General features: G+C 44.0%; 1 protein-coding gene across 2 annotated transcripts in view; it reads left to right on the top strand.

Annotated features, from left to right (window-relative positions):
- Positions 1 to 26,174, top strand: part of dock4b (dedicator of cytokinesis 4b) — a 117,139-nt gene that overhangs the window by 50,415 nt on the left and 40,550 nt on the right. For both annotated transcript variants that reach the window (XM_056424696.1, XM_056424695.1), the window contains exons 13-30: positions 3,422 to 3,547; positions 6,418 to 6,542; positions 7,471 to 7,633; positions 9,889 to 9,995; positions 11,542 to 11,695; positions 13,041 to 13,138; positions 13,331 to 13,414; positions 14,328 to 14,428; positions 15,317 to 15,398; positions 16,353 to 16,523; positions 18,998 to 19,187; positions 19,755 to 19,891; positions 22,707 to 22,841; positions 23,403 to 23,501; positions 24,242 to 24,336; positions 24,645 to 24,720; positions 25,097 to 25,197; positions 25,426 to 25,484. In XM_056424696.1, coding sequence (XP_056280671.1) covers positions 3,422 to 3,547; positions 6,418 to 6,542; positions 7,471 to 7,633; positions 9,889 to 9,995; positions 11,542 to 11,695; positions 13,041 to 13,138; positions 13,331 to 13,414; positions 14,328 to 14,428; positions 15,317 to 15,398; positions 16,353 to 16,523; positions 18,998 to 19,187; positions 19,755 to 19,891; positions 22,707 to 22,841; positions 23,403 to 23,501; positions 24,242 to 24,336; positions 24,645 to 24,720; positions 25,097 to 25,197; positions 25,426 to 25,484 — 2,103 coding nt within the window. The remainder of the gene's footprint in view (positions 1 to 3,421; positions 3,548 to 6,417; positions 6,543 to 7,470; positions 7,634 to 9,888; positions 9,996 to 11,541; positions 11,696 to 13,040; positions 13,139 to 13,330; positions 13,415 to 14,327; positions 14,429 to 15,316; positions 15,399 to 16,352; positions 16,524 to 18,997; positions 19,188 to 19,754; positions 19,892 to 22,706; positions 22,842 to 23,402; positions 23,502 to 24,241; positions 24,337 to 24,644; positions 24,721 to 25,096; positions 25,198 to 25,425; positions 25,485 to 26,174) is intronic.

The following is a 26,174-nucleotide window of genomic DNA, read 5'->3' as shown; positions in this document are numbered from 1 at the left end:
TATGCACAGTAGCACGTTCATCATAAACACATGAGAGTGAATTGGACTTCAAGGAGCTCCTCCCTACTTTGGCTGCTGTGTGTGTGTGTTTGCAGTTTATCGTTATCGTTGGCTATCGAGTAGCTGCCAGCTGAAGACATTGATCCAGCCGAACAGCTGATTTAGCCTCGGCACTTCCTCCATTAAAGTGCACGAGAAGAGAGCCGTGCGTCTTTTTTCGCGACACTCCGTCGTGCATAATTCATGCGAGTTCGTTTAAAAAAATAAAAAATAAAAATGACACTTCGGCCACTTAACCGAATTTGACATTGATCGTACTATATGAATGCTTTCATCACATAAGTAGAGGCCATTTACAATTTTAGGATAATGGGCTCTGAATATGAAGTCTCTTTTTTTTCTTACTTTGAGCTCCATTTATCTGTCTTGACTAAATTAATTCATTATCGTTTTAAGCTGCGACAGTTTTTGACTGCGATCTTATTGCCTCTTATTAACTTCTATCTCTTTAATTACACGTCTCTCACGCACACACACCTGCTCGTGCTCTACTGATGACGGCGGCAGCACGAGTTGCAGCGGCCTGACATCATATCCACATTCATTAAATTTCATATTCGGCAGCAATTTCTCCTTCGACCCCAAAGAACTGGCCAATTTTTGTCAGCACTTGCCTTAACTGTGCTGGCTCTACATTCAGAACAGCTACTGGAGGCACTGCATCACTCTCTGCTCGTGTTTACTGTGTGTGTACATAAGTCAATTCTTCCCAAAGGGCAATTATTCTCCCGCAGACAACATTACAGCACAGATAACACTTGACTCGCTCGCCTAGCCTCGGCGCCACATGTCCAAAAGCGGAGGGAATATTTCATCTTTAGCGAACAGGTCAGTGTCTCCTCTCCACTTTGTCCCCGTGACGACCACCGTGCAGGAGCAATGGGCCAACATGGATAATTTAAGGACCACAATTTAGTGGTTTGACTTAGTGTCAGGATGGGCAATTAAAAGAAGGTGTGCAGTGATGTAAGATAACGCAATGTGTATTTGAGCGTGTGTATATATGTGTACATGTTTATATATATGTGTGTGTGTGTGTGCACCTCGCCCTCTTTGTATGAGTGTGTGTGTGTTCGTCCCGATGCGTGTCTGAAGTTGTCTCGCTATGTGGCTATCCTTTCAAACGGACCAAGCAGGGGGCCAGAAGTCTCTTATTAGCAGCCAATTAGCAGGGGAGAGATGAATGCTCTGGCCGCCACATATAAAGAACACTGGGAAACAAAGAGTCAGACAGTGTGGGGGGAGACAGTTACTTAGTTCACATGTAGGCTTTTCTGTTCTCCGTATATGTCATCAATTATATGTGAAAGACTAGAGCAGCGGTTGTTTTTGTTTACACGCAGCCATACACGGGATTTCATAATAATCTGGCTCCGCGTGAGTCGGGTCAGGTTGATAATTCAGCGGCCACCTCCATGCGAGCGTAGGCGGTGACAGAAGAGACAAATCCACTGTTTTTTGTTTCGTTTTTGAGGAGGCAGGCCAGGTGGGCTGAGGGCAGCAGAGGTTGAGGGTGTTTTTTTTGTCCAGCGTCAACGACATCTACCAGGCAGAATAGTAATAGAGCTGCCTAATTGTGGCCCAGGCAGTAGCTTTTAGAGGCGATCCGTGTTTGTGTTTGTTTATGTGCTGATGAATGCCAAAAGGCTTAATCTGTGTTGAGGTCCGGGTAAAAAAAAAAAAAAGTCTCCTGGACCTAACGGGGTCTCTTCTTTCATTTCCCACCAGGCCCAGTATGAACACATTGTTGATGAATTGTAGCCGTTATTTTCCAATGATTAAGAAAGACTGTACTGTCCCCTCCCGACCCGCTCAACCTCCCAGTAGTGCCTCTGTACGTCTGTTTTTGGAGTTTCTCTTGGAGACGTCGTCCTTGCCTCTAAAAAAAAAAATGCACATCTTGCTCAGATATCAGATATCTGACCTTTTGACATTTGTTTTACTAGACGATATAACTGATATGAGTTCAGGAATCTTAACTGCAGCAGCTACAAAACACAACCTAAAACCAAGCCACAGTAACTCCACACAGGTAATATGTGTTTCTGTAAAAATAATTTATTTGATTGATTTCAATACGACTATACGGTAGACACCGTAGATATATTTAACCCCTGTGAACTATAGGAATATACCTATAAATAGGTATATTTTCTTGAAAGCATTTTTTTCTTCCTAAGAATGAATGCATGACATCATTTCTATCTTATAAACCCCGTGGACCCACACCTTCACAGCCCCTTCCTGCTTTATTCCACCGCAGTGCAGTGCATGTTGGTCTGTCGCCGCGTTGCGTTGTTGACTCTTAGCGACGGACACCTCTGACAGCTAATGAACCGTTTCACCACTGACTCCCAACTTTCTGGAACCATCTGCCGCAATAATAATCGGCGTCATCTCGTCCCGTACACCCTCCCTGGCCGTTAAGCTGTTGATGTGTTTGTCTCCCCTCATGAGCTCGGACAGCCTCACGCACTCTAAATGCAAGTCGGTGCTTTAATTTAGCTGCGCTGTGACATTTTGGAGTTATTGCGCGAGGATATTGATTTGGGACGACGGGCCTTCATGTCGCATTCCCTCTCAATAAAAAGAGCTGGAGATGACTTTAAATGTTGAGTTCAGGTACATGTGGGGGGTGTCTGTGTCCTTCCATACACATGCACATTGATGTTGGCAGGAATAACTGCAGTTGTCTGGTTTGCAAGTTCATCTGTCTGCAATAATAAATGAAAATATGTCCATGTGAATATCTTATGAATATTCTGAGCGTACCAATACAACATTTTTTAAAATTGCTTTCAGAAGAGGGTTATGATATATTTTTAAAATCTTTATTGAGTGGCTATGGTGAGGGTTTTAATGATGGGGATATCAAGTCTGTAATATAGGTGTAAATAACCCCTTAAAAGGTTTATTGTTTTGTGTTGATTGCCTTATTTTGTATCTGCTTTATTGGTTTTGATGTATGCCTTTTTATATTGTATTGTTTTAATGATTTTGTATATGTTTTAATCTACTTCCGCTTTGAGCTAAATTTGACTTTTATTTTGAAATGTTAAAAGGAAGCGCACCTTTATTTCATGTTAATATACAAACTTGACGGTACGGCTAAGTGTTACTGACGGATGCGCATTTGATATAAAGTTTTCATAGTTTTAATGGACCCGTATGAGGCTAATGCTCTTACGGTGGTGACAAGGTGGTTTTTATTCAAGAGTTTTGGTTCATGTTTATACAACGAAAGGAAGGAAATAAAGAAGTTCACCAGCAGTAAAGTCTCACGCCGATTGATATACGGGGATCCGTTACAATAGGAATATGGTAATTCACATCTTTCATGTTGTTGTTATGTATTTCTTAGGTCTAGCAGTGGGTCTCCAGCTCCTCCACGGGGATATAGAGCAGCTGAGACGGGAGTACATGGTCCTCTTCACGCGGGGTGTGTCCATCACCAGGAAACTGGGCTTCTCTGACGTCATCATGCCAGGTGGGTCTCCGAGTCGATTTTCAACTTATTCCCTTCCGTCGATATGAATTTCCCCAGTGGGTTTGTGATCATCATGGCTGTCAGCTGTCTTTCCTGTTGCTTAACATTCAACAACTCCCCTCGGTGCCGTGGTGCATATGCATTTCATCTCTGACCACTAATTTACAAAGCTAGTGTTTCAAGCTTTCGCCCCCCCCCCACCACACACGCCAGAGACCACTTTGCTTTAAATAATCACTTACACTGACACATCTGCCCTTTTGATGGTCTGTTTTTCCCCTCCGGTGGCTATTTCTGATCATACAAACCACCCTGGTCTCTTTCCCTTCATTTATTATTGAAACGCTACTCTGCATATAGATGACAAACAACGCCACATTCACACCGTTTAATTTCTGATTCACTTAACCCACGTATCTTTGGACTTGGAGAGGAAACTGTGGCGAGGTTGTAGACATACAACTTATATTTTATTAGTGATCAGATGGAAAGACTTACCAGGCAGCCGGTGTGGAGACAAAGTCATAAACTCGGGCGTCAGAGTAATAAAACAAGTATTTCTCTATAATATGGCAGTTATAGTGCTTACTATAAACTTAATTATGTATTTTCTAGTGTTTGTATTATATACATTGATCTGCCTTATAACATCTACTGTAGTTGCCTTGGTAACGCTTGACATCCCTACCTGATGCTTCAGAGTGATATTTGAACTCTCCCTGTCGGTGCCCCCCGAAAGATGAAATATTCAGATTGCAGATAGGCCTCAATTAGATGGCTTCTTCTCCAAACGCCACAGAGCCCCTTGCAGAAAAGCCTTCAGACTAAGCTGGATGGTGTCTTGTTGCCGTGGCAACCCGTGCATAATCACCTGACTGCGAGATGAAACAAAGAACTTCAGACGTACATGTTCGTGTAGATATTTCTATACATGTACGAGGAATCACAGACGTGAAAGTCCTGTTTGAATTAACTCTGACGCTCTTTTCTGAGAGCTGGACATCAGGGGACTGTTGCTCTTAAATAAGTGAGGTGTGCCGTCTGGTCACACAGATAAAGAAGAGCCACAGCCTGCGGGTCCCCCAGCGCCTCACTAACACAGATTTATGTTCTCTGCCTCTTTCTTTGTCTTTGTCAGACTACAAACCCTTAACGCCGAGTGCTCTCACCCTGTCTGCCCGTTTAAGTCTGCCCTTTGGCTAAGAAAACCGCCTCGCCCTCTTTTTGTGTCTATCTTTTCCGCATTTGTATCTCACTGTATCGTTCTCATTTTCTTTTCCCAGCTGCTCACCCTCCCGACCTTCTTCCGATTGCACATAAAGAAACTGCCCCATTGTGTGTCTGCTTTCCTGCACTATTGTGTGTGTGTGTGTGTGTGGGTGAGAGAAAGAAGCAAACGTACAGTATGGGTGTGTGTGTATGCCCCACGTTGCCATGGTTACTGTTGTAAAGAGCAGAAAATCAATATCGACCGAAGAACTAGAGATATGATGAGCACACACACAAACTAACACACACATACACACAAAGAGGTTATATGGGAAACCTAACAATGTGTCTGGCTGCAGAGGAAACGGGCCTAAGCTGTTTCTTACCCAGAGCGCTTTGCACCAGTTTGACTTCCCCTCCAGGAGGACATAAATGTGTGCCTGGCCCAGTTGTTGGACATTCAGCTGCAGTGCTATCAAAAAGATGTAGAATATTACTTCCGCGGGTTATTTTCCCGACTGTTTCTATACTTTGCAGCACTAGCCTCAAGTTTAGGAATCCCAGACACTGAGTTAGTTGTTTACACACTTGAATTTACCAATTTAAAATGTAAATGTTTGCAATGACACTTTGCTCTATAAAGCACACGGTTCTCTTCTGTGTAAATTATGTTATCTTCTTATATTTTGAGCAGGTAGGACCGTACATCTGCATGTCGGGATGAAACGCAGCGGATAAAGGGGAACTTTAATCCACCAGTCTGTTTCCTGATCTTCAGGAGTACGACTGCGTGTAACAACTGTTGTACAAAGCCCTCAATGGCTCCAAGAGGAGATGCGTGAAATCCGATTAGCTGCCTTAAGTGATGCTGCAGGCTGGTGGCTACGTTTTGCTGCCACTTACACAACGCTGCTGCCACCATTGAGTTGCATTGTGGGTAATGCACACTACTGTTCAAAAGTTTGGGGACACCCAGACAATTTCGTGTTTTCCATGAAAGCTCACAGTTTTTATTTATCAAATGAATAGAAAATATAGTCAAGACATTGACAAGGTTAAGATAATGATTTTTATTTGAAATATCAATTTTGTTCTTTGAACTTCAAACTCAAAAGAAGCACCAGCATAACTGTTTTCAGCTGTGCTAACATAATTGCACAAGGGTTTCAAGGGTTTTCTAATAATATTTGAAAAATAAGGACAATTTAAAAAAAAATTCTTTCTTTTTCTAAATGACCCCAAACTTTTGAACGGTAGTGTAGGTGTCAGCTTCTGTGGAAGGGAGAACGATGCACGGAATAAAAATGTATTGAAGACAATGTATTACATGTCAACTGCTTCGATTTTGTTTGTCAATGTTATCGCTGTTTAGCGCTGAATAGTGTGAGCATGGCTTCATGCTACTCTGCTGTAATCAAAGCATATGGATTACAGCAACCCCTTCAACGTATTGTGGATTTTAAATCGTGTATTCTCTCGTCGTCAAAGCTTTGACCTCAGGAGTAGATTTCATGTCAGCAGAAAAAACACTATTCAATGCCACTTATCTGAAAGCTGTCATTAAGCATTACACAAGAGATCGCGGTCCAGCTGTTGAGCTCATTAATAATGCTCGCTTGTATGCATAATCGATGCCTTCTTTTACCTCCCGGTCCCTGCAGGAGAGATGAGGAATGACCTTTACATCACGCTGGAGAAAGGCGAGTTTGAGAAGGGCGGGAAAAGCGTCGCCAGGAACGTAGAGATCACCGTCTACGTGCTGGATATCGACGGACAGATCCTCAAGGTAAAAAACGTATTTCTTTCTTAATCAGCAGCTGTATGTCACGATTGTTATGTTTCCTTTTTAAAACAACAACTTGGAAACTATATCGTTTGGAACGACCAACTGCGTTGTTTCAGGATATTAAAACGCCGTATTAATTATATAAGTCCTGCGCTTATTTCGGATCAAAACTCTTCATTTAACCCTCCTGTTACCTTAGGGTCAATTTGACCCCATTCATTGTTTAATGTCGGTGTTCTTTCGGGTCAAGTTGACCCCAGGCTGTTTTTCACTGTCAAACATATAAGAAATATCAACTTTTTTATATATTTAAAGGGCTATTTAGGTAGTCAACAAACAAACATAAAGTACCTCACACTTAAACTTGGAAAACAATATTAATTCTAATAATTTTCTGGAGGTTTTAATTGCTGGGGTCAAATTGACCCCGAGGGTAAAATATGTCAGTAAATATAAAGGTAACAGGAGGGTTAAACATTGAATGGGGTCAAATTGACCCTAAGGTAACAGGAGGGTTAAATATCGCTGACCCAGATGAGCGCTAAGTGTCTCTCCTGTGTGTTGCCCATTTCTGGTGCAGCGCTGTGACAGTCTGCTCCTGTGGTTTCCTGCGCCGCCTCGGCCTTGAAGAGAAAATAGACTCCAATATAACTCCGCTGCCACCGCGCGGCACGCATCCCTCTGACACACATAAACACACGCGTGAATACCATGTCATTCTCACTTTATTGGAATTTGCGGTGTGTGTGGATGGGTTTCAGTAAACCCCATGTGTTTTCATGTCTGACTCATTAATTCAGTGTGCCCTTCAAACCTGCCCCCCTCGCCTGGCCTCTCATTTTCCCTCCCCACTTCCTGTTATTTTTCTTTTCATTCTCTCACCCGTCCGCCTCTTGTCTTGATTCGCTCTCTTCCTCGTGCCGTCCAGAGTCACGTGGCGGCCGGCGCCGGTGAGCCCGGTGGCGATGCGTACCACTCCTTGGTGCTGTACCACAACAACAGCCCGCGCTGGGCGGAGCAGATCAAGCTGCCGATCCCCGTCGACATGTTCCGCGGGTCACACGTCAGGTTTGAGTTCCGGCACTGCTCCAGTAAGTGCGACCAGGCATTTGGACCTTTTACTTTTTATTTATCGAGAAAAGGTGAAGGGGGACACATTTTTAGAACGTTATCTGTTCAGGTGTGAGAGCCTGAGGCGCCGCTCTCTGTGCAGTTATCTCGGGGCGGTGGAGGCAAAGAAGAGGGAATTGCTGTGGAGGGAGAGGAGCGCAATGATCATTCACTGACCCCGCCCGCTTGAACCCGCTGACACAGCAGCCTCGAGCCCAGAGGCTGCCCCCCCCCCCCCCCCCAAATAAACGGTGTCCAAGTGCATAAGTCTGCGCTTATATAAGCATTTTCATAATGAGACCAGTTTGTCCAACTTCTGACCTCCTAATGAGACACAACTTTAATTATAACTAAAATATTGCGCTCTCTCTCTCTCTCTCTCTTTCTTTCTCACCCTCTTTTCTGAGCTGCAGGGAGTGGGCAGTCTCTTCTCTCATAACAAGCAGATATTATGATGCAGTTTGCAGCCACGCCGGGAGGATGTGTGGCTGCGTGCAGTAGATACAGTAGCCTTATTAAAGCTGGCGGTGCCAGTATTAACACCAACGGGCTGCCCATTAAGAGCCCCATTGAAGCCTGCGGTGACACCGGACTTTATGACTATTAGGGCTCCAAAACTCTGGGACAACCTGCCTGTAGAAATATGATTAGCAGACACTCTCATGCTCACTGGCAACACAGAAAAGCACCGTTTGTATATTTTTTTTATGAATATCCTTTCAAATTCCGTCTTGTAGTTGCACTTATTATGCAGCAGCGGTAATTGTTAATTTATTTGTGTGGAGCCCAGTGTTGTCCCTAAAGGGGGCTGCAAGGGCCAGTCAGCACCTGCAGTGCAATGCTTCTGTTTTATTACGGCAGTGTTCCACAATATTTCAAACAATTTAACCAAATTCAACACATTTTATTGTTAATAATGCGATTGGTGCCGTGTACAATTAGGAAGAATCCCACTCTGTAATTGTAATATATAACAGCTTAGTGTATGTGTTAGAGTTCAAGGCATCAATCTCCACCTGCGCTGCCGAGCTCAGCGAAACCTCCCGCAGCACAACTTAATCTTTCCTAACCTCCTGGCGCCCGAGGCAAACAAAAACGAAAAAGTTTGCAGTCTCGAGTCTTGTAAGCAATATCTTTCCCGGTGTGAAGACTTAATCACAGCCGAACTGGACAGACGGAATAAAATGGCCGTGGTGCAAGACCATTTTCTCAGTTTAATACAGTACAACTCGTGCTGCTCCTGGGACACACACACACACACACCGTGCTAGCGCTCCACTTCCCGCTGTGCTCACATTAGCACTTTATTGCTCAAGCAGCAGATACATCCGTTTACTTGTGTTCATAATTCTATGCAAATTCTGCCCAGAGCTTAAAGAAAGCTTCTTAAAAACTCCGCGCCCACATCAATCACGCCCTCGGAGAGTAACTTCACGGCTCAAGATCTTGTATGTGTGCTTGTGGCCGGTGGGAGACGTTGTAAAGACCTAAAGCCACAGGTGTAACCGATGCTGACCCCACCCAACACGAATAATATAGTGTGGTCAAAGATCAGGCTCCCACGGAGAGTTTTCTTCTTTTCAATGCATTATTGAGGCCGAACAAAAGTATTTCCTTCCTTCTTAACCCTCCTGCCGCCTTCGGGTCAATTTGACCCGATTCAATGTTTAATGTCGGTGTTCTTTCGGTAGTCAACAAACAAACATAAAGTACCTCACACTTAAACTTGGAAAACAATATTAATTCTAATAATTTTCTGGAGATTTTAATAGCTGGGGTCATATTGACCCCAAGGGTAAAATATGTCAGTAAATATAAAGGTAACAGGAGGGTTAAACATTGAATGGGGTCAAATTGACCCGAAGGCGGCAGAAGGGTTAAACACAGTTGCAGAGTTAACTTTTAGAAGACCTTTGTCGGCATTATGTTTGCCAGCTACTCGTCTTCGTTTGCCTTTTTGCAACGCTGCATTGGTCGGATCTCTTCCAGTGGAGACAGCAGTGTGCATCACCTGCATGTATGTGTGTGTGTGTTTTCAGCTTGGTGTTAGGGTGTTCATCAAGTAGAGTACAAGCACTGAGCATCACATTCACCTCTTCAACTGGTTCATTTATATTGCATAATCGAAAAAAAATAACTGATTTCATAACATTGCTCTTTCCTTTCTGTATTTTCAGGCAGTCTGCGGTTATGTATTTTGGACTTAATGCCGTGTCCATGTGTTGTTGTTTGACAGCTAAAGACAAGGGAGAGAAGAAACTGTTTGGCTACTCCTTTGTTCCTCTGATGCAGGAGGACGGCAGGACTCTGCCAGATGGCACCCATGAGCTCATTATCCATAAGGTAAAACTAAAACAACACCACTAAGACTTTGGACTGAACAACATGCAATAGAGTTGACTTTGTGCTTTCCGGGATGTGTTTTGGCACGAATAATGTCCTCAGATATTCTCCTGCTATTCATCCAAAATGTGACTCTTATTTTAGACCAATAGCATCGGACGATTCCGTTGGTATTCCACATGAAAAAAGATTTCAGTGGACAGAGATGAAAAAAAAATGGTTCATGGTCATTCTGTCCGTTGGTAAATCACAGCTGAGAGATTCTCTCAAGTGAAACTGAATGATTTGCACCGCGCGGGTGTTGCCAGGGGCTATTTAAAATGGGATTACGTGCTGTATGTGATTATGTGAATCGTGGGTTCTGTTATCACACTGTTTGGTGCCGTGGGTTGAAAAACAGCTCGCATCACTGCATTACAGACCTGCTGACCCATGAGTCATGTCCACTTGCGTAACATTCTCAAGCTGCGGCGTTCGATCGAAACCTTGAGCGAGCGGTAATGTATGTGTTTCTTTTGACGCTTGATTCATCGCAGGAAGTCTATCTCCGTGTTTAGCGCACCATTTATTTCCCTTTTTGATGCATTTTTATAGACCGTAAGACCCTCCCACTCATCTTTTCACACACTTTTGGTTCGGAAACATCAAAAGACGAAAGCAAATAAAAATGGGCAGCATCCCCCAGTTAAAAGCTACTGCAAGACCGTCTTGGGTGTAATTCAGAATAATTGCAGACTGCGTGGTTTTCCTCAGCTGCAGGCGAAGGGTGTGTGCAGAAACCTCAGGCTTCGCGGAGGACAGAAACGCATTGAGCGTATACAGACGTTTCATTGGAAGAACAGTGACCGAAAGTCTGATTATTTATATTGTCGTTGGCTTGAGTATTTTTCTACAGTCCTTTTGAAAACACAAAACTCCCCCCTTTTTATCTTTTTTATTGTTTTCTTTTCCTGTCAGGTGGCCAGATTTAGTCCTACCCAACCCTCCAACCTGAGCCTGCCAGTTTTAGAGGACGACTCTGGTAGCCCTGTGTGTTCCCATCGTACAGAGGGGGGGGGCGGGGGGAGAGGCCCGTTCCAATGCCAGATGGAAGTTGCTGAAAAGCTCAATGAAGCTGGCATGGCCTATTTTTCTCCCCAGACCTAAAATAGACACACAGCAGAATCAGTCCAAACTGTGTGGTGGCTTTTGGAGCTCGAAAGGCCTCAGCTGTAGACATTAAAGCAGCACATTAAATCCCCCAAAATAACAGTCGTGCTCTGTGATTGATTATGTGCAATAGCTCGGATGTCTCATTCATGACTGGAGTACGACCTACGACTCTGATGTCATATAGAAACCTCCAACGGCTTTTGTACAATTGTAAAAAAAAAATCGCCCCATAAATAATCCACGTGTTCGACGTATCGGTAAGAAATGAGTGAACGCATTGCTTCAACGCTTTGAGGGTAGAACAGTCTTCCTCTCCTCTCCTCAGCATCTTCCGTGCCAGTTCACAAAATGTGTGTGTTTTTCCCCCCCCTCCCTTTCTTTCCCGCGTGCCCAGTGTGAGGAGAACACCAGCTTGGCAGACTGTCCGCGCTACCTGAAGATGCCGTTCTCCAAGGCCAACCTCCCGTCCAACAACCAGACTCTGAAAGGCCCCAAGGAGTCTTTCTGGATCACCAGTTTCCTCTGCTCCACCAAGCTCACGCAGAACGGTAAACCAGACTCGAGGGATCTGGCGTTTCTTTGGCCACTTCTCTCCCGCCGAGGCGTCGATTAGATCGGGTAACTGCTCGTATGAGCCGCTGCCGCCAAAAGACAGTGATCAACACTTCCCAAAAGACTAACCAAATGGGAAGACGCCATTTGTTTTTACTGACAGAAAGGAGCGAGTAGCGAGTTCTCTGCAGGTGAGAAAGCAATATTTCCATCTCAACTTTACAACTGTGTGAAACAAACACCATGTGACGATGCAGGGTGGAGGGAATAGCCTCCAGTTCCCACTGCTCACGAATGAACCAGTACATCCTTGCTTTCGTGAACTAGTTGCAGAGTGGGAATTGTTTCAGAAAGACTAGCTGATCGCTGATAATGTTTTATTTATATTTAATTTATACTGCAGTAAACGATAGCCAACGATAATCCAAATATATATAAAGTGGCCGCAAAGGACACATTTGTTTTTCTCCCACTGACACAAACCTCACCAGACACTCACTGTTGTACAAAAGAACAGTATTTTTAGACTTTAAAAAAACCATTAAATGATAAATCATCTTTTACCTCATGAAGTAGAGAGGAGAATATATGAACTGAAAAGCTTTATTTATATAGCACCTTTAAAAACAAAGTTTACAAAGTGCTCTACAGAGAATCAAGGCAAAACAAATAGAATGTTAAGATACAAATATAAAATAAAAAACAGACAAATTAAATTAGGGTGAACCAAAGAACTGCAGAGAAGGACGACATCACTTAAAAGCTCTTCTATAAAAATGGGTTTTGAGTGATTTCAAAGAATATACTTGCAACAGGCTGTTAATGTCCTGCATGCATTTGATGTTGTTTGTGGTGTGAATATGAAAGTATTGCAACGTTTTGGATGACGAAATAGACTCGACCGATTGGTTAATGCAGTCACGCGCACACACACACACACAGGCGCACACACAGATTTACATGTAAAGTTGCAAAAAGACACTTCAAGTTGAACGGGATCCGGAGAGACGGCGAAAATACTTTCTTCTTGAGGCTTATGTTTTATTCATGCGCATGTCTGGGGAACCTGGCTCAGGAAAAACACTTTTTATCTCCTTTACCCCGCCGCACTTGAACATGTCATCGTTTGTTTGGCATCTGTGGAGGTTTTGGGCTATAATTGGAGGCTGTGGTGGTGCTTTGTGATCCGATGCTGCACGTTGCTCTCGTAATCCTGCGTTTCTTTACAAACAAACACGAGATTTGTCCTGATCTCTTGTGCTTTTTTTTCTTTTCCGTGTCTTCCTCACTTGCTATCTCCGTTGATCTCCTCCCCCACCTCTCTTTTACTGTCATTCCCAGGAGACATGCTGGACCTGTTGAAGTGGCGAACCCACCCCGAAAGGATCAACGACAGCCTCTCTAAGCTGAAGGAGATCGACGGCTCGGAGATCGTCAAAGTAAACCCACGGCGTGATTGCTGCCACTGAATCGCTCCCGCCCTCCTGGCATTTGGAGTTTCGATCGTTTCGGATTTGATTTCAGTCCACATGTTGTTGTTTTTTCAAGTTCAAATTGAGAAGATGAGGCTGTTCAAAGAGTGAAGTCAACATAAAGCTGCAGCTCACACATACAAACTCCCTCTTGTCCAGTTTCTACAGGACACCCTGGACACGCTCTTTGGTATTCTGGATGAAAGCTCCCAGAGATACGGGCTCAAGGTGTTTGATTCCCTGGTAAGCAAGTTGTTCTCACGAATCCGGTTTTCCTCTTCGTGTCACGATGCCGTCGTGTTGGAGCCAATCACAGAAAACTGAAACTTTACTCCCGGAGAACGATGGATTGATGTGATGCCGCAGAGCTCGCTGAACCAATCTCACCCTGGTCACGCTGCACTGCGCCGATAGAGCGAGGCGTCTGATCAATCTCTCTCTCTCCCTCTCTCTCTCTGTCTCTCTCTCACTCTTTGTTTGCGTGTGCCGCTCACGACACATCAGTCTCAAACTGACACGCGCACACACACTTTCTCCTCCCTCTCAGCACGCCGTTATCAATGATGTAAAGGTCTAGCGCGCCATCCAGTTTCCCTTTTGTGGTCTTGAGATCAATACAACAAGTCTGACATGTGGACTTAATCTCCTGCGGTCGGACAAATTGTATTTCACAACAAGCTGCACACAAGGGATGCATAGAGTAACTGCTGTAGTCACTGTCAAACTGTTTTTTCTTAGTTTGGTTGTTTATTATGTATATTTACCTTCGCATTGAAAATGCGGAAGGTTATGTTTTGATCGCCGTGAATTTATTTCTTTATTTATTTGTATGCGTGTTACTCGCATAACTAAAAAAGTATTAAACCGAATCGCATGAAATTTGGTGGGATAATTGGTTATTATCCGGGGACCATTTGATTAGATTTTGGGATCGATCGGGTCAAAGGTCAAGGTCATGAAAAGGTCAAAATCTTCTTTTTACCATAGCGCGGTCAATTTGTATCCAATTGGCATGCAACTAATGCCAACATGTTCATAATTCAATGCCCAATCTTGTGATATGCGACGGTATGCGCTCTACCGAGTGCCCGTTCTAGTTATTTTATATTACAGTACTTTTTTTTATAGCAGTATGTCTTCTCTGTTTATTTTCCAGGTCCATATCATCAACTTGCTCCAGGACAGCAAATTCCAGCATTTCAAGCCCGTCATGGACACCTACATCGAGAGCCACTTTGCCGGAGCGTTGTCCTACAGGTACGCGACGTTCCAGCCTCCGCTTGTCAAAGATGTCGCCGTTACATGTGCGGCGCCTCGAGTGTCCCACGATGCAGCCGTACCCGCACATTATATTCTAATGACATCCTGTATCACACGGCGCAGGACATTTAGAGAGGCAGTGCTGAGAGGCAGCTCCTGCTCAGCTCTGTGCCATGAGAGAGTCAACAGGAGTGTGAATGAAATGCTCGTGGTGCCCCCTGGCTGACGCCGAGCGAATTGAGAAAATGTGCTCACGTTTTTGCTTCCTACCTCCTCGTTTCCTCACCTATGTCTGTCACGTGTAAAAACACCCATATTCATAACCTGCTGTTCTCACAGGCTGTCTTCTTCACACTCTCTGTACCTGCTGAGATAACGCGTTGGTGTCTTTTTTGCTTCTTCTTCCATCTTTGCATAAACCCTGCTGCCACATCCATCTGCTTTAAACTCTTTTTTACCTGGGATACCTTAATTAGTCAACACATACATTATTGTCACGATGTGAAGTTATTAATAGAGCACCAAGAAATAATTTGTCAGCCGCTCGCTGTTTCACAAAGACGATGCCGCCCTTGAAATATCTGATGAGATTTGAAGAATTTTATTCGAGACTCCACCAATTTAAAATGTGGAGCGAACAACGAAAGGTTTTATATTGAATTTGCCGTTTGTCATCCTCAGTGTGCAACATTAGAATTGACAGTATTTTATAAAGAGCCGGTAATCTAGTGGAATTATTTTCTCTGAAACAGTTTGAACACATTGTTTCATTTTAAAAACGCTGCATTGCCTCATCTTCATTTTGCCAAATCCAGTGAGAGAAGCGATGTGCGATGGAGCTGGGGTGATAGTGTGTGTGTGTGTGTGCGTTTGTGTTTCCTTCAGGGACCTGATCAAAGTGCTGAAGTGGTACATGGACCGCATTGTTGACGCCGAGCATCAGGATCACATACAACAGGTGCTCAAGGTGAGGCGTCTGCTTCGAGGACAACACACTCAGGCAGCCAGGGTGGTGTGTTCAAAAGACACACACTCTCAAACGTGTATGCAGTAGCGTCATCGCCACAGAGGCGCGCAGAAATGCAAATAAATAAACTGGCTCCCTCTTGTTGCCATTCCTCCTAATTACACCCACCATCTCACACTCCCCATTAGCAGAGAAAGCAACGCGCTGCCATTCCCCTCCTCACTCTATTACGCTGCATGCAGTTTTAATCAGCAGAAATGCAGCGCCGCTGGGGTTGGGAATCGACATCCCGGTATTCTAATGACTCATGAAGATGCACCGTGGGAGAAGCACATTGCGGCTTCTGTGCTGTGGTTTTTACCATTTATCATGCGCGCAATACATTCTTCACCAGAAGTAAATTGTTACTCTGTCACGGAGTCAATTATAAATGAGTGATGCGCCGCAGATGTGTTGTTGCAGCGTCGTCCTTCTGGCCGATCCATAGAATGTTTTTCATTAGTTTTCTTTTGGATAGGTTTCATTCAAAGTGTGATCGCTGTCAGGGTGGTTGTCTTTGTAATTGAAAACACTTGGACTACAACTAATTACGTCTTTCATTATTAGTCAATCTGACAGTTACTTTTTCAATAACTAAAATCATAATAAATGTCTGAGTTCCAAGGGCCCAATATGAGGTGTTCAGACTGCTCATGTACGCTGATCACTCCGAAACTGAGACATATTCTAGTAAAGAAGACGGAAAGCTAAAGCAAAGCACATTTTGGGCAATTTTTCTTCACAAATTCCTTAAAAAGTGTCTACAAAAGTGAACACTTCAGATAAATGGAGCTATCAGGGGCATCATTAAATGTCACATTATTCTTTAACCATCCCCACTGGAAGGGAAGTCTGGTTCCCTTGTCTTTTTCATCACAGACCAGCTGATGAATGCTTTTTCTTTCTCTCCTCCAGGCCAGCGAGTACATCTTCAAGTACATCATCCAGTCTCGCCGGCTCTTCTCATTGGCCACAGGAGGCCAGAATGAGGAGGAGTTCCGAGTCTGCATCCACGAGCTCTTCATGTCCATCCGCTTCTTCCTCTCGCAGGAAAACAAAAGCACCAGTCCGATTGCCCAAACACAGGTGTGTGTCCAGACGTGTGCGTCTGAAATCATCAGTGTCTCTGAATGTGCAAATCTGTATCCTGTTACTTTATGTTTTCTGTATCCGGGGGGGGGGGGGGGGGGGGGGGTTCGGTTAATGCAGTTGTGAAAGGTGAGAAAGTGTCTGTAATTGTATTTCATGCTGCCAGAGGGTGAGTAATCAGAATAAAAAATGTCTGTTGCAACTTTACCATTTCCGCTGGAGGGTCTGCGGGGCGGGGCGGCCGCCTTCACGGATCCCCAACAAACAAACCAAAACAAACGAGCGAAAGATGCCGAAGATAATCATAATTACACATCAGAAAACAGCTGTGTGGTTGTGTCTACATGTGTGCACACCTGGAGGGATATAACTCAATTATTTGCCCACTACAAAACCTGTGCGATCTGTTCCCGACCCATCCTATCGGTCTGCCGTCTCCCATCATTTCTTATCGTCTATATTCCTTTGTTGTTTTGTGTTTGGCTTTTTCTTCCTCATTATTTCTCTTTGGTCCATTCAGCACTCATGCGTCCTGCATCTAAATGTGAATTAATTCCCGTAACTATGCTCATAATTTCTTTTCTTTTATTCCTTATTTCCCTTACCTCAACATATGTTGTGTTCTAGCATTTGGGGGAAATCTTTTCAATTCCTCCATCTGGTCTTCTTTTCACAGCTCATTTGATCCATTCTAACAATCTACTCAGGAAACCGACAATCTTGTTCAAAACCCTCCAGTCACTTTGTGATTATTTCGCCTCACTTTGAGGCCACGGGAGTGAGCGGAACATTAGCTATTCCGGCTACGCCCTCTCCATGCCGTCTGAAAAGCTCCACTTCATCCCTCCGCTGACTCTCTGCTCTCGGCTAATCGGTATTCTCAACACAGCAGCGGCTGTGGGAAGATGAGACTTCTGCACCTGTAACCTGATATGTGTCAGAGTTGTCATCGCAGCATGTGATGCACTGAACACTCAAAGGGATGCTGTTCCATCGATACGAGAGAGAGTAATGTGGAAATGATTACGTAATTGCGATGTTTCTGCACAGATGGAATTTGCCTTTGCATAACCGAACAATTAACACAGGACTCAGTTATTGTGTTCTAAATGTGTCATGGACAGAGCAATTCAACACATCGTGTAATCAGAATATATTTCAGTTACGACTGTAGGGTAGAATATCGAACTCCTGTCTGAGTCTCGACTGAAGAGAAACACTCTGACTTAGTTATTACCACCGAAGAGCCGTCAATTAGTATCAAATACAATGGAACTCTCTTTTGGCGAAAGGTAAACAACATTGAAACTAAGTGTTGGTGAAAAATAACTTGTATCCAGGCTTCCTCGCTGCACAATTGAATAATGAAGATTGCTCAAATCTGACTCACCCCCCTCTATATTTTAGCAATCTTCATTTTTCAATTGTGCAGCGAGAGTCTGTCAGAACTGACAGAACTGACAGCGTCATCAGACGGAGGGATACAAACAGACACGGCAACCCCCCCTGCAGCAGCTCTTCCATTGAATGCTGGCCTGATGACGGTTCAACCCAAATCCAGTCCAGGCCTGTGATTCATTACACAAACAGCCGATATTGACCTTTCCCAACAAAACACAGACCTGTATGACTGCAAAGAGTTGTGTGTTTTTGTTGCATTTTCTTAAACAATTTAACAGGAGTGTGTGTGTGATGAATTGGTTCATCCAAGGCCCCCCGAGGTACTGAACCCAATTTGTTATTGTCCCCAATCGCTTGAGAATAGAGGCCCCTTCTCAGATGAAATACACGATTTGGTAATGCTGGTTTAGTGGAGAATGTATTGACATTACGTGTAAAACATCCACGTTCTTATCTTGAAATGCTCTTCTTGGTACAACTTGCGGTATGAATGCGTTTAGTTGTTAACTTACACTACCGTTCAAAAGTTTGAGGTCACTTAGAAATGTCTTTATTTTTCAAAGAAAAGCAGTGTTTTTTCAATAAAGATAACATTAATCAAAAATACACACAATACATTGTTAATGTGGTAAATGACTATTCTAGGTGGAAACGTCTGGTTTCTAATGAAATATCTCCATAGGTGTATAGAGGCCCATTTCCATCAACTATCACTCCAGTGTTCTAATGGTACATTGTGTTTGCTAATCGCCTTAGAAGACTAATGTCTGATTAGAAAACCCTTGTGCAATTATGTTAGCACAGCTGAAAACAGTTATGCTGGTGATATAAGCTATACAACTGGCCTTCCTTTGAGCTTGAAGTTTGAAGAACAAAATGAATACTTCAAATATGAATCATTATTTCTAACCTTGTCAATGTCTTGACTATATTTTCTATTCAATTTTCAATTCATTTGATAAATAAAAGTGAGTTTTCATGGAAGACACAAATTTGTCTGGATGACCCCAAACTTTTGAAGGGTAGTGTAAGTGGATTCAGAGTGCCTCCGTCGCTTCTCTTGGGTCCAGGCGGTGTTCCTGCGGACGTTCCCGGCAGTTTACGGCGAGCTGTTGAAGGTCTTCACGGTGCGCGAGGTGGCCGGCTTCGTCAGGGAGACGCTGGGCAGCCTGCCCACCACCGTCCACTCCGACTGCCTGGAGGCCGTCAAGCTGCAGTGCATCACCAAGACGGTGGAGAGCCAGCTCTACATCAACCCAGGTGACGATCCGATCCCACAGCACAGTTCGGTGGGCGTACATAACTCATGCTCGACACATTGGAAACCCAATACAAAAACATTTCCGAGCAAATGGCACGAATACAAACTAGCACTGCATATGGATTCTGAACACAGGAAAGCACACAGCCCAGAGGGACACAAATGGATCCGAACAACCGGCATCACGTACCAACGGGCTATATTAATCCACATTATACTGATTATTTCTGCACTCCTGCATTCATTTGAGAACACACCTGAGCTAATGTAACCCACAGTGCACCTTCCTGTGTTTTTAAACCGGAGCAAATTACAGTCACTGTTTTATGCTCAGCATGCTCCCAAAAGCTACAATTACAGAGAAAACGTCACATTTCCAAATACCATTCAGGTGAAAACAAAGAATAACATATCGATACATTTATTCATATGTAAGAAACATTGTGCGCTTGTAAAAGCAAAACTAATACAGCCGCGTGTTGCGTTGTGTTCTCTCCTTATATATCATCACGTCTTTGATGGATGACAACTCTGTGTGTGTGTGTGTGTGTGTGTGTGTGTTGCAGAGTCGCGGTGCATCCTGTTGCCGGTGGTGCTCCGTGTCCTTCAGGCCCACATGCAGGAGCAGAGTGAACTGGTCATGTGCGCTCGCATCCTCACCAGCATGCTGTCGCTCATCAAGAAGGAGGAGAACGGCACCGTGGTAAATAGTTGCCGTTACGCCGCACACGCTAACGTCGTCCTCAAAGGAGCGGTTTGACATCTCGCCGAGCGTTAAAAGAGTAGTTTGGTACCACAGTCGTTTTTGTAAGGTGGATATGGAGATTATTTCGGGTGCAGAGATGAGATCGGCATGCACCATGAGTATCCTGAAATGCCTATTCAGCATATGGTGACATAAAAGTAGTCTACAAGAATAAAATAAGAGCAATAAACTGAGATTTATTTTGTGTTGTGGATGAAGTGACTTTACACCTCGACCCTATCCAGCGTTGTTCAAATGAAATCCCCTTCCTATTCCACGAGGCTGTACAAAAGAATTACCAACGAGGGAACCACCGCCATAATAACTGGAAATAACATTTAAGGAAGTCAAAGCTTGAGGAATTAGTCTTCAAGCAATTTCCTCGCCAATACATTCCCACAGCAGATTGCTTTGTTGTTTTTATGGGCAATTAGTCTTCGTAACAAGGACATTGGCAGCCGTGCAGTTCAGTAATGAGCCCCATCAATTTAGCAATGGCATGGTCGAAATGGCAGTCGCACCGAGCTGTGTGTGCACGTGCGTTTACCTGATTTGTGCGTGTTTGTTTGCGTGTTTGTTTGTGTGTGTGTGTGTGTGTGTGTGTAGCAGCTTGGGTTGCCTGACTTGGACTGTTTGCTGGCAGAGGGGCAGCTAGTGGTAAAGAAGCCCAGTAGGACACATGCATACTGTATAGACGACACACACACACACACACACACACACACACTGGTGGCACATCTAAAGAGAAGTGACAGCAGTGGCTGCCAATGTGCCAGTCTGAAGCGCCTTCTAATTATCGCTATGTCCAAAACCTGTCTGTCTTGTCAGGGGAGACTAGAGGGAGCTGAACACACACACACACACACACACACACACACACACACACCAGTTTATCCTCCACTCTCTTTGAGTGGCGTTTCATCTTTAACTGTCTCTCTCTCCTTTGTATTTATTAATTTGGATTCTCCTCTCTCTCTCTGTGAATATAGAGTTTTAAAATGAAAAACTTGGCCTTGATACTTCTCATTATTCCCCCGAAATACTTGTTGAAGTCGCATTAAAACGGGCGAAAGTAAGATGATAGGGTACGGAGTGGAAGACTTTGGCTTTGACATCACTTGTCCGTCATGGTTCAATGTTGTGCCAACAGAAGTAGAATTACAAATGAGTCAGTGTTACGTATTTCCAGAATTGGATGTCTGGTGAAGTAATAATTCAGCCAACGACCTTCTCTCGTTCTCTCCTTTCCAACGGGAGGATTTATTCTCTGATCACACATGTACAATACAAGCTCGATGCGATTGCAATCACAGCGGCAGTCCTTCTCGGTCAGCACAGGTCAAAACCCAAAACGTCTCTGCTCTCCAAAACAAGTCCGGCTCTTCAAGCACCCACATCCCGTGACGTCGTCCTGACCTCGGATCTGCTGGTGTGCTCCTTTCTCACGGGAGGGGGGCCCTCGTCCCCCTCTCTCATTGTAACAACATGATGTGTGTGTGTGTTGCTTTGGGTGAGGCGGAGTGGCTAACCTTCGACAGGCAGACATAACGCGTATCGGCACATACTTCAGCTGCTACGTGTTGTTTATTCGGAGGTTTGAAGGGACCTGGACAGGACAGTCCAATTCAATAATTCAGATTAATATTAACAGTCAGGAACTAGGGCTGTCAGCGTTAACGCGTTAATCTAGGCGATTAATTTGGCCGCGTTAACGCACTAAAATATTTTAACGCAATTAACGCAACTTTGTTTACTTCCGGTGTGCCTTGAAGTTTTTACACTCCTCTGAGTGTCAAACCGCGGCAGTACGGTTTAACACTGTTTCCGTTAATTATTTCTCCGTGAAAATAAGGAGCAGAAATCAGTTTAAACTCGTGGATGAATCAGTCGGGTTTCCTCCTGCTCCTCCTTCCTCCCGTCTCCCCCTCTGATCCACAGAGGAACGGAGGGGCGACGTGTCGGGTGACGCGGCGCGGAAAGAACTCGTCACACGAAACCTTCAACGTGATTTGTCAATCCGTTTGTCTGTCAACATTTTGCGAAAAAAACAACCAATGAACACTCAGTAAATCACAAAGGACCTCTCACCTCACAGGTTAGGCTCATTAGCAACCTGTCAGTCAGAGAAGACAGAGAACACGGCGCGAGGACAATGTGCCTCAATATATAGAGAGCGGAGATTGTTCTGGAATGTTTGATGTATAACACGTGGGTATGTGTCATATGAAAACGCCTTTAAAAGGTGAATTTACATTTTTTTGTAAAATGTATAAAATGAGCCCAGCCTCCAGAGGGTTAACGTGACATATTTGAATGTCAGTCAGTTACCAAGGCCACTGGTTCTGCTGTTGTTCAGTGTTAAAGATGACAGGACCAATGGTGTCTCAATATACTTTTTTTTTTTTACTAATCTGGATGTTTCACTGAAGAAACAATTTATCATCCACAATATTAAATACCTTGCTGGCACTTTATAGGTAGGAGCCTCTTTGAAAACACAGCTCTGTGTGAAGTTTTGTCTTTAAAAAGAAGAGAAAAAAACTTTTAATCGCGATTAATGAATTTCAAAATGTGCGATTAATTAGTTAATTTTTTTTACTCGATTGACAGCCCTATCAGGAACACTAACATCCAGGTAACTTGGAGAGAGCGACGTCTCTGAATCTCAAGGAGAACCCTGACATTTTAGATTCACTTAAAAAGTGTAAATAAATGAAAGTTGAGTTGTCCTGTTGCCTGTCATTCATGTGCAAGTGTTGCGTCCTCTGTGTAGGAGCCGGCGGTCTCAGAAGAGGTGGAGCTAATTGTTGAGAACCTGCTGGGAGTTTTACTGAGAACCATCCTGGAAATTAGCAACCGACCCCAGCCTACTGGACCTGCCATGAGACTACAGTTCCAGGATGTCACGGTATGTTTGTTTTACCATGTGTGTGTGTGTGTGTGGGGGGGTTATGTGTGTGCAAGTGCACACGCGCGCAGGAGTAGTTACAGATTTTGAAATTGAGTTGTCGCTGTGGCGACTGTGATTTTGGCAACATAATTAACATTAATAGCAAACAATAATTTCGATTTATAATACAACACCGCACGGAGGGGGAATAGTAATGAGATCACCAATGAGACTCGAGGAGGGCTTGTTCCACTTATAGGGCTCGACTAATGTGGCTGCAATTCTTCCCGGTTGCCAATAGGGGTTAATAAAGGGCATTCCGCAATAAAACAAAGTGCTTCCTTTCCTCTTTCCTGCAGCAAAAGACATAAAGGATCACACTTTACCGCCATAGTTCACCGCTGGCATCCCAATGCGTCCTACATGACTACTTTCTACATGCGTGTTTAGAACCACAGCAGCTTATTCATTTAGAGACGGCCCGGGAGATAATCCTGGGTTGCATCGCATCTTTAAAACTGAAGACCCACACAACGTGTTCTCTTTTTCTTCTCTATCTCGGCGTGTTCATCCTGTCAGGGGGAGTTTGTGGCATGTTTGCTCGCCCTTCTGCGACAGATGAGTGACAGACACTACCAGCAGCTGCTGCAGGCATTCAGCAACAAGGACAACCTGAGGGTAAGACCGCCACATCTCTCTCTCTCTCTCTCTCTCTCTCTCTCTCTCTCTCACATATGTACATGTGCAAACGAGTATTTGTATCCCTGTCTGCTTCCATGCGCACATGTAAACGTGTGTGCATATTATTGAGCTCCTCTACGAGGTCATCAGCAGCAGAATAGAAAATGAAAAAGAGAAGAGGGACAGGAACACAGAAGAAAGGGAATCGTGTCACGAGTTCATCTCGGTGAGAAATGTCGATCTGCTGAGTGTCAGAATGGAGAGAGGCGAAATGATTGCGTCAGCTCGAGAGCACAACAGTGTCTGAGGAACGTGCCGGGAGAACATTGAGTGACCAATGGAAAGACGACACATTGAGATGTGACGCCAGGCAACCAAAATGGATTCAAACTGAGAGACGCTGGATGTCATAGTTTCAGCACCATGGAGAGAGACGGACATCGACTGCATTTGATTCCATACGACACACTAATCCTTGAAGATGTAGTGTACCCACAATGCTATTCTCCTCTTCTGCCCCATGTGATTACACAACACTGTAATTAGATGAATGCACCAAAACACCTGTCGGGGTAAACAATAATCAACAAACGTCTTTAATCCTAATTGAGTGAACAGTGGAGTGATCTGCACAGAGCTTGATTTGGGAATGTTTAATTACCATGTTTAATTGCTAATGACAATGCGTTTCGCTGTGTGTGTGTGTGTGTGTGTGTGTGTATGTTTGTGTATCCCAGGACTTTCTTCTTCAGCTCTTCACTGTCTTCAGGATCCTAATCCGACCAGAAATGTTTTCTAAGGACTGGACCGTCATGCGGTTGGTCACCAACAAGTAAGCGCTTACACACACATGTCCACACACACACACACACACACACACACACACACAGCTCTCATCTGATTAACAGTGCACACAGAGCCTCGTCTCTGTCTGTTGACGGTGTGTTCCACCTCTCGACAGTCCCCTTCAAAAGGTCAATGCGATTTCAATATTTGAACGTCATTATGATGGCACGTAATTGCAAATGTTCCTCTCCTTCACCGGTGCACTGTCACTCCACAAGTGGGCCGTCTGAATCGCATGTACACTGTTCAAGGTGATTTGTTCCACCTCTTCCTCTCTTTCTCTTGTTCTTTTAGTGTCATCATCACTACTGTCCTCTACCTTTCTGACGCTCTGAGGAAGAACTTCCTCAACGACAAGTTTGACTACAAGGTAGGTGTGTGTGTAGGTGTGTGTGGGGTGGATCTAAACAGCCTCTCCCACCCACACACACTCGCACACAAACAAACAGGCAGACAGATACACATTTATAACACGAGTCATTAATTCATTTAATTGTGTTCACCACAAGTTTCAAAACAAAAGACTTCACTGAGACACAGACATACATCAGAGCTGATACCGTTAGTCAGAAGCTTACAATAGACTATAGAATTAACTGGAATGAATGTGATACTCCACTTTGTTTGAGACTGAAATGAGCAGCTGCTGCTGTCCAACATGCCACTAGAAACGTACTCAAGCTGGAGAAGGATGTTTTTGTTGTGCAGCGTTGACATGATGCACTTTGTTTGCTGTCATTTCTCAGCTGTGGGACTCGTACTTCTATCTGTCTGTAATATTTATCAACCAGCCGTGTCTTCAGCTGGAGTCCTTCTCTCCCTCCAAGAGGAAGAAGACCCTGGAAAAGTGAGTTCTGGTTGTTTGCGCCCTGCCTTCTTTTTGCTGCACGCGCCAGGATGGCCTGGCTGTAATGAGCCATGAGCTCTCTCAACAAGCCATCAACACACACACACACACACACACACACACACACACACACACACACAGAATACTACAGGACACATTCAATGTATAGGCTACATGCTCACTGCTTCAGCATGCAACCATTTCTAACAATGACATGCTATTGTGCAGGTATGGAGACATGAGGGTGATGATGGGCTGTGAGATCTTCAGCATGTGGCAGAATTTAGGTAAGATAATAAAACATTTCAACATGGTTCACATAGAGGGTCTTATTCCTAAATGTACTCCTGAAACCCCATAAGGTTGTTTAGAAGGGACTCGGTAACATTTAGCTTATTCCAAGTGGTGCTGCAAACAAAGTATAGTAAAGGCAACTGCCTCTCTTCCAGTCCAGCAGTATGTTTCTATCACCACACGTCTGTAAATATATCACCATAAGTATATTCAGAGTTCTTGAGGTCCGTGTGGAGCATCAGAGAAATTAGAGGGAAATAAATGGTGTTTTATTTCTCTGTTCTCGAGCAGATCGGAAATAAATAGAAAGAGAAAAAGCCACTCTCAGCCTTTTTTTTATCCCAACAACTATGTGTAACCATGGCAACCAAATAGGTGCTCTTAACCTTTTGTTCTGCTCCGAGTTTCTGATGGATCTGTGCAATTTTGTGTTTTTTATTAGTCGTTTCTATAGTTTTTCAGTGTGTATTTTACCCACCGTTTTCTGTAGTCACTTTATTTGTGTTGTATTTGATGTCAATTTGTATGGAAGTGTCCCCACTAACGCTAATGCATTTTAAGTAACACAGACTAATAACGCACTCATTTAAAGTACTGCATCAATTTGGTTAGAGTGCAGCGCCGAGCATGAAATTAGAGCAGAGTTGGACAAAATGGCTCCGAAACAAACAAGACGCTGATAT

This window comes from Pseudoliparis swirei, chromosome 10 (assembly GCF_029220125.1).
Source record: "Pseudoliparis swirei isolate HS2019 ecotype Mariana Trench chromosome 10, NWPU_hadal_v1, whole genome shotgun sequence".
NCBI classification, from domain to species: Eukaryota; Metazoa; Chordata; class Actinopteri; order Perciformes; family Liparidae; genus Pseudoliparis; species Pseudoliparis swirei.
This window is presented reverse-complemented; position numbering and strand designations above follow the sequence as displayed.